Below are 9,169 nucleotides of genomic sequence, written 5' to 3' on the forward strand. Positions count from 1 at the left end.
ACCGGCAACCGATGATGCTGACCAAGTTAGCTGTTACTATTAACTATAACCACAAAACTGGAAAAAACTGTCGGTGTGAACAAGTTCACAGCTATTTTCATACAGTCTATCTGTCCGCCCTCCTAAACCTGTAAATCAATCAACCTGTCAATCACGACGTAGCCACACCCTAATGCATACCCTAAAAAATAAAATGAGGGAGGCCAAAATGTCCCAAATGAACATCATACTGCATTGAAGAAGGCTTTAAACTAGCGATTGAGACCATAAACACATTTTGAAAACGTTTACTGAGGTTAGAAATCAAGTGAGAAGTTGGTGAATTCTCCATTGACTTGTATAGAGACGGAAGTCCTTTTGACACCAAAACGGTCGCCCCCTGGTGGCCTTTTGATAGAATGCAGTTTTAAGTTACTTCCGCGCTGGCATCATTTCAGAAGACCGGAACTCCCCGCCTGTTTATATCTGAAGTAACTGTCTCACAAATCTTGAGACATTGTCATTACTATTGATTGTTGTAGCTGTATTGATTGATTTTGACCACTAGGGGCAACCGTATCAAAAGAAGTTGATATAACATTAGTATGGCAAACAGTTGTGTATGTCTTGCAGACACAGAGAATCATTATCACCCCATTAGTATCAGTGCTTAATATACTGTACCAGTAACATGGATGTGAACAGAGTTGCTTCTCTGTTCTCCTTTAGCTTCACACCAGTATTCTCCACTGTCTAATGAAAGGGTAGGTTGAATTTTGCAGGGCCCTGTTGATGTCTCCCACTGAGCAGCACATATTGTTGTGATTCCCTTGATTATTCTCATCACTCTCCACTCGATCAAATCATCAAATCCCCCACAGTCAAAAATGACAGAGTCGTATTCATAGAACTGAAGCCTGTCTGGAACAATGCGAAGAAAAGCTGCATCTGACAATAAGACACAGAGAAAGTGATTATTTTTTTAAATGTATAAAATATAATATTAATAATATTATTTTCAGTTATTTTTATGCTGTTGTGACACAATGGTTTGCAGCTATAAAATAAACCTGCTGTAAGAGACAGAAGCCGACTTACATGTTAAAAAGCTAGCAAGGTTACAATGGTATTATCATGAATATCTTTTTACAAACTTTACAAAAACAAAATTAAGTTAAAACAATGTAGAAAGGCAGAACTGAATCTAAAGGTAAAATATTGGGGTGTGTAGATTCAGCCAAGTTAATACAGGTACAGTATACCTGCAAAAACTGTTTATATCAAGGCTCATTAACCATTGTTAGTCCATAAGTCTATTTTCAGATCTGAGATCTCCTAACTCCAATAATTAGAGACTGTGAAGGTTAATTTATGGATGCACTTGCAAGTGACTGCACACGAGTGGTTAGATCAACCTGAGAAAATCTAAATTATAATGCTCTCCTATGGAAACAGTTGAGTAAATGTTACTCACCAGCTATCTCAGCACAGTAACAGCTCTTATCAGCGATCAGAAGCATTAAAACATGAATTACTGGAAATACAAGGAAAAGGAGCTGTGTATCAGAATATTTTGTTTACAAATGTGACATTTAAATAAACTTTAAGAGATTTAGAGACACACTCAGTACTCACTCAGGCTCATGCAGAAAGATGTGACCTCCATGTCGTCTCCTCACTGACTGTCTGGCTGTCACACTGAATAACTTCCTCTTCCTGTGCAGCTTATTCTTGGTAAGTGAGACGTTTGAAGCTTTGAGTTTATATGTGACTCATAGCTGCTCTGAGGCCTTTTGGTTTAGCGGCTGAACTACCTATAGCTGAAAAATGTGTCTTTCATCATCAATGGTAATGGTATTGCTAATGTTGAAAGGTCAACACGTAGCTAACAAGTTTAGCTTGGAAACTCAGGTCACTAGCCTGAAATTCAGCTAGCAGCTTCACTGCACTACAGCCTTGCTGTGATAGACAAAGGGCATCCCTTCATTAATATCAATCAGATCGTTGAATGATACCAGCTTTGCTGGGTACTCAGTGTTCAGTGGTGCAGATCAGAGGTTTCAGGTGAAGAGGCCAGTAATTGTCCCTTTGTTGTGGGAGTTATCAGCTTGATGCTAACTTGCCTTTGTTGCTGATCTTGCATCGCTGCTTATTCAGGAGAGTTGTATGTGTGTCCACGGTGAGCAGGTCACACGTAAAAACAGAGCTGTGCAGGTGAGCTGCTCCTGCAACAGCAGCTGGAGAAAGGGAAGCAATTGCTGAAGCTCCCAGCAGCAGTAATTGGGAAAGAGGAAAAGCAGAGGGCAGTGGCAGTTCTACCCTGCATGGCATGTCATTGACGTGATGTGCAAAAGTGATAGAAAACGTTTGTGCGTGTGCATGCATGTGTGCATGCTATGTGCCACTCTTGGCAAGATGTCGCACATGCTTTCTACTTTTGTGTAGTGTGAAGCGCTCCATCACTTTAGAAGATTTCTATTGGACTGTTGTCTCCACCTCTGCCGTACCGGCGCTGCTCAACTCTGTCTGCAGGTGAAGTAGACTGCTGTGTGACATAGCAACTGACGCATTAATTGTGCGACACAACAAATCGATAATGAAATTTGTTGCCAACACCTTGAATAACAATTAGGTATGTGTTAGATACTTAACACATAGTTCTCACCTTCACCGTAACATTTAATCATTTACCAACAATGTGACTGCATGTACAGTCATGTCACCATAAAATGAGTAATAAAAGGACACACACACTGAGAGAGAGAGAGCGAGAGAGTTGGTGTAAAGTACACATTTCCCTTTGCAACAGCAGTGAGGTGAGTCTTTTAGACATACAACAGTTGTGTAGGTTTTCAATGAAATATACATGTTTTTATTGCTTATTATAATGATTATCGTGATGTTTCCTCAGACTTTCATGAACTGATGATGTATTTTTAGAATAACAGCAGATTCACAGTCACTGGTGTGGTGTTCCTTTAGGTTAACCCAATGTCACATGAGAAATTTAGGGGAAAAAAGTAACAATCAATTAAAGTTTCCCAAAGTATCTTAACTGCAACTTAGAACACTTTTTAATTGCTTTGGGTTTAACAGTCTTTTGTCTGAGCAGTCCTTAGAATCAGCACAGTCAGTACTTAGAAATCATATAACATAAAAAAAACCCACTTATCAGTCTTCTGTGACAAATGTTAATGAAATTAGTGTATTTACATTTGATAATCATGTATATTCAATATTGACACTGTGAGTGTAAGCAGTATTGAATCTACAAAAGGACTCTGTCAATACAGTGGTATTGTCAAGCACAGACCAGGTGGACTCAAATGCAGAGACACAGGGATGAAGAGTTCTCAGTAGGTGTTTAATCGGTCCAAAAGCCAAACACCGAGAAATCCAAAATACAGGGCAGAGGTTTCAAAATCGCTAGGCAGAACTCGGGGTCCAAACGGCAAAACTGGTCGATAATACTAAGACAATGTAAAGACAAGAATGCTGGAACTCTGACAGGAAACTTACATGTAACTGACAAAATGATCTGGCACAGAAAGGAAACAGCACACCACATATATACCCTGGATAACAACGAGGCACAGGTGTAACACATTAGGGGAAGGGAGGCAAACAGGAGGGGAGGAAGCAGACAAGACAAAAACCAAACCTACAAAATACACCACAACACAACCGGGCAGGTATATTTTACTGGAATTTGTGACAAAGAATCTAATGCTCGTTAGCAGCTACCCATATCATATTATGATGTTAGAGTTTAGGTTAGTGCATGAACATATCACAGGGACAACCTTTTCATGCCATAGTAAAATGAATGAAAATCATTATCCACTATGACCAACTCAGGAAATGGTCAGCACTGCAGTAATATAAACGTATTTAAGTATGTATTTAAAGTATGTGGGATTTTTTTCAGTTATTGCCAGAAACTAATACATTACCAGTAACTGACTGACTTTTTGAGTGGTTGAAATATATTTTCAACAAATTCTAACACAAAAATTCTTTCCATTGTACTATTATTAATTCAATTTTTTTTCCAGGATGTTTCTCCAGCGAAATAGATGTAAACCTCATCTCAGTGGCATCAATACTTTGGTTTTTCATCACACTGCTGTCTTTCTTCTCTTAACACATTGCTGTGAAGGTAAATAACACACAAACTCATCAAAACTGTTTGAAAGTGATCAGTCATGAAAAGGATTTACTACTTTGACTGAAATACAGGGGCCTCTAACAGATGTTGACATTCCCAATATGTTTGTAAGGCTTTAGAGATGTACCACCATGGAGTTAAGCTTGTAACTGGTGAGCTGCTAACTGATGTTAGTAGTACACATGTTTGTTTTTTTTCAGTAGATGATTTGTAAATGTACCACCAGCACACACTTTTTTTTCTTGTGAAACTAGGAAAAAAAGTGTGAAGCAGTTAAAAATAAAAACTGTTCTCTCCTTAGGTCAGTCTCAGGCAATTGACCGTTCTAAGCCAATAGTGGCAATGGTTGGTGATGACATCATTTTACCATGCCACCTGGAAACTGCCACTGATGTTGCTGCTAAGACATTGGAATGGGCAAGACTTGACCTGAACCCTAGATTTGTCCATTTGAGGCGTGATGGTGTGGAACTTTTGGTTGATCAGCATCCGTCATATATAGGAAGAACATCACTGTCCCCCGACAAACTGAAGCATGGAGACATTTCACTAAAACTCTCCAAAGTGAAACTCTCTGATGATGGAACATACAGGTGCTTTGTTCCACCGCAAAGCACATCTGTGGTTAAGCTTGTTGTTGGTAAGTGACCACTTTTTATATAATTTTACTAATGTAATGATAAGAGAGGACTTTACCCTTGTGGAATAGAGCTACATTGTGATACAATATCTCATCCTGTCAGCTCAGGATGTCAGTATGTCTTTTAGATGATAAGGCTAGTGGCCAACAATGACTTGCCCTACTTACAAGTATTGTACATGAATCCAAAGCCTGATATCTCTTATTCCTCTGTATTGTGCACCGTTGTTGTACACAAACTATAAAAAACACACCAGTGAGCCACATTGCCGAACTGGGTGACGTGTTCCTTCATTATGAAGATTACAGCCATGCTGATTTGTTTAGAAAAGCTCCAAAGACTAACAACAGTGATCACATTTTCACAAAGTCAAGAGTTTGTGATACCATTGCAAGCTTCAAGCAAACAGTATACTACAGGCAGAGCACTTTAAATGGAACCACATTCCCACACATGCTTAGTGGCGTCTGTCTTATACAGAACTACTCTCTGGAGACTGAAAATGTTTTTGCTGTTATAAATCTTTGAAGCCATTATTAGTATTACTGACAGCCCACTGGCAGAGTACTGACAGACCACCTTTTCATCTTCAAAGCAAATATCTAATAAAAGTAGAGGAATTTCTATGTGCCTTCATTCATTTGTGTGAATATTTTCCTCCCTTTTGTCATTAGGTGCTACCTCCCCGCCTGTTGTGATCATAGCAGAGATTGATAAAAGCAGTGGCAAAGTGGTGCTACAGTGTGAGTCTAAAGGATGGTATCCACAGCCTGAGGTGTTTTGGCTGGACGGTGAGGGAAACCTCCTCTCTGCTGAACCTACAAAGACAGTCAGAGGTCCTGATGGTCTCTATACTGTCAGCAGCAGAGTGACTGTGGAGAAGAAACAAAGCAACATCTTCACTTGCAGAGTCGAACAGAACAATATCAACCAGTCCAGAACCACAGAAATCCATATTCTAGGTGAAAATGTTGTGTTTTCTAATTTGCTTACTTTTTCATTGTTTAACAGCTGACTCCTGCTTTGATATCAATGTCATGTTTTTCTGTGTTTTTTTCCTTTCAGAGAATGTATTCACGACCCCATCTTGCTCTGCTGTTCGTATCACTGTGGTCTTGATCTCATGTGTTGGCTTCATGGTTTTTTCTGCGGTATTCCTTGTTTTGTGGAAACGAAGACAAAACAACATCAGTAAGTTACAAATTATTTTCAACTTTACTTACAGTTCCTGTTCATCGCGGGGATGATGTTGTGGTCACTACATTACCAGCAGGAAGTATTTCTCATCCCATGAGAAATGCATTGCGTGCCATAGTAAATGCCACACATTGTCATTTTTATGAATGGCAATTGAAATTAATGAATAAGAAAGTAAGAATCCACAGAACGCTTACATTGACATTGTTATGTTGAAACACAATAAGTATGTTGATTTTTACTCAATGGCCGCGTAAGAAACAGTTTTACCCCAGTCTTCCTTTTAACTGTCTTATATTTGTTCCTACTGGTTATTATTTAGTATTTATTTCATTTATTACCAACTTTGAGAACTTTTCCATATTTTTTCCTATTGTGCTTTTTGATCTTGTTGAAGTTGCACATTGACATAGTAGGTTTGAACTTTCTATTCAACAGTTTTCGTCCTCTGTTTGTCCACAGATAGCAAAATGCAACCTGAAAATGAAACAGGGAAAAGACAACAACTCATCAAAGGAAGTATAAAGTTGAAGAATTTGACTGAGGAAAAAGCAAAAGAGTTACATAAGAAAGAAAAGGAAAAGGAAGACATGTCATGTGTGATTACAGTATTGAACACGGAGAAGAATGAGCTAGAGATCTCCAGAGACAAATGGAAATCACAGCTGGAGGAGACGTTGAAAGAGAGGGGTAAAAAAGAGAAGAAACTTGAAAAAATTGATAAGAGATATAGTTGGGACAGTGATCAAAAAAAGGCCTCTCTGTTATCGGCCAAGCAGGAATTGGAGAAGAAAAAGGAAGATTATCAGAATACTTTGAACAGCATAGTGGAAAGACTAAAGAACATTGAGGATATGATTACAAGAATGACAGAAAGAAAAATGGATGTAGAGGAACAGTTGAAGCTGGAATAGATAAAGAGACAGAGAGAGGGGAGGAATCAGTCAGAAAAAGAGATTAAATGATGAAGAAACATATTACATGGGTCAGGACAGTTCATACTCAAGTAAATAAAGTACTGAGGAAAAACAATGACATTTTTTTGGGGAAATTTCGAGAATAAAGTCATAATATTAGGTCTGCGAGAATAAAGTCATAATATTGCGAGAAAAAAAGTCATAATATTGCGAAAATAAAGTCATAATATTAGGAGAATAAAGTAGTGATTTTATGAGAACTCTTCCCTCTGCATTAAAATGAGGAATGTTGAGCATCTTGTGAAGTTTTACTTTGGTATCGGTTTCACATATACGGAAATATTTAATCTCTTTTTAATAATATGAGAATAAAGTTGTAATATTATGTGAAAAAGATCCATAATGTTACGAGAATAAAGTCGTAATCAGCGATAGCCTTGCAGTCGACCGCTACCAGACAGCTCCTCTTTTACAAAAGAAGCAATTTCTTTTAAGTCAGTGTGGTTCTTTCTTCGAAACAGACTCAGTCGTTTGCACAATCGTTTAAAAGTCCTGATACTGATAATAATTTGATGCTGATAAGCCAAAACATTAAGTATTTCCTCATATGTGAAACCGATACCAAAGTATAACTTTACAAGATGCTCAACATTCCTCATTTTAATGCAGGAGGAAGAGTTCTCATAAAATTACTACTTTATTCTCGCAATATTATGACTTTATTCTCGTAGACGTAATATTATGACTTTATTCTCGTAGACCTAATTTTATGACTTTATGCTCGTAATATCCACACAAAAAAAAGTTAGTCTGGCCCTAATTGTGATATTGCTTTTTACTCTTTGAATACTTCCCTTCACTGAATGTAATCGGTACAATGTAAGTGTAAGTTATGCTTATATCTCACTATCCTTTTTGTACATGAATGAATGTTTTTTCAGGATTTGCAGATTTTTGCATCTTTTCTTATTGCAACTTGAAAAACATTTTTGAAACATTTTTGAAACATGTATTATTATGTATTATTATTGTATTATTATGACTTTGTTTAGACACAGTTAGACTGAGTACTCCCACATTGTCATGCAGAAAACAGTAATCAACATGTAAAATAAATGTAATATATAAAGTGAGTAAAAAATGTTGTGTGAGGCAGAGCTGCTCAGAGTTACCCAGTGAGAGCTAGACACATGAATGGCCAGTCTACAGAGGATGATGCACCTCCTCACCTTGTGGTGAAGATGGGCTGAGCTGAAATAGATAGAAAATGTATGCAGGATATCACCTGCAAGATCTCAATTTCATAATGAAAAAGAAAGGATGTTGCACCAAAAATGGTAAGACTGCAAAACAAATGTTTGATTTGCAATGGTGTTTATATGATAATTGAATTTTTAAAATACAGCATATCTTGAATTAATCTTTTTGTGATAATTAATTTGTCTTCTCAAATTCACATATTTTCTTGCTTTTTATCTTTGTTTTTTTAGGTCATTCAGTATAAAATGTTCAGTGTGAGAGACATGTAAAGATGTTCTGGTCATCCTCTAGAGGTTCAACACTCGATCACTATGATCAGCATGGATTACAAACACATTTTATCAAAAAGAAATGAGCATTACAGATTGTGTAGTTTGAAAGCATGTCAAGTCTTTATTAACTTCTCATAATCTACATGTTTTCATAAATTCAATATAAAATTCAAAGCAAACAGAAATACACTCAGCAAACACAATTTATAAAAATGTAAAAATGGATTTCCCCTTTAAAATCAGAAAATTATTAATTGATTACATAGATTAAATCTGCAGTCTGTAACTATTTTTGTGTTATATTTGATAAAATTGTCATTATGATCTGACAGTAGAATGAGATATAGATAAGCTTTGACATAATTCACTGACTCTGGCTCCACCCAGTGGTCGTAAAATGATTTGCAAGAATTCCACTGCTCCCGAGTCAAACAACCAATCAGATCCCAGAGAAGTGTCAATGAAGCTGTACAGACGCTGCTGGCAGCCCCCCTCCCCCGCACATCGCATGCTCTCCCTCGGCAGTGCTCCTCCCCCGTGCATCGTCTGCTTTGCTCTCATTGTTTAAACGGGTTTCCTCTCTTACTGTGGGAACGAGCCTTCACGTGCGTGCAGTGTGCACGGCAGGTTCCTCTGTGGGAGGGGCTTAGAAGGCAGGACTGCAGAGCAGCAGAAAGGAAGAAGGGGGGACCTGTAGGCTGCACTCGTTCAAATTTCCTGGCCAAGTCCACTTTT

General features: G+C 37.8%; 1 protein-coding gene across 1 annotated transcript; it reads left to right on the forward strand.

The window, feature by feature from the left end:
* Positions 1 to 4,035: 4,035 nt before the first annotated feature.
* On the forward strand, positions 4,036 to 6,899 carry LOC134006220 (butyrophilin subfamily 1 member A1-like). Its single transcript, XM_062445309.1, has 5 exons — positions 4,036 to 4,138; positions 4,449 to 4,787; positions 5,463 to 5,750; positions 5,854 to 5,979; positions 6,448 to 6,899. Exons 1-5 carry the CDS (start codon positions 4,036 to 4,038, stop codon positions 6,897 to 6,899), a joined length of 1,308 nt encoding a protein of 435 aa, XP_062301293.1.
* Positions 6,900 to 9,169: the final 2,270 nt, after the last annotated feature.

Source organism: Scomber scombrus, chromosome 23 (genome assembly GCF_963691925.1).
Source record: "Scomber scombrus chromosome 23, fScoSco1.1, whole genome shotgun sequence".
Lineage (NCBI taxonomy): Eukaryota > Metazoa > Chordata > Actinopteri > Scombriformes > Scombridae > Scomber > Scomber scombrus.

What these genes read in the sequence shown, in the direction of transcription:
- LOC134006220 (XM_062445309.1), top strand. Translation starts at nt 4,036, where the DNA reads ATGTTTCTCCAGCGAAATAGATGTAAACCTCATCTCAGTGGCATCAAT. An exon ending in CTTAACACATTGCTGTGAAG is followed by an intron (nt 4,139 to 4,448) that starts GTAAATAACACA and finishes TTCTCTCCTTAG; the next exon opens with GTCAGTCTCAGGCAATTGAC. An exon ending in CACAGAAATCCATATTCTAG is followed by an intron (nt 5,751 to 5,853) that starts GTGAAAATGTTG and finishes TTTTCCTTTCAG; the next exon opens with AGAATGTATTCACGACCCCA.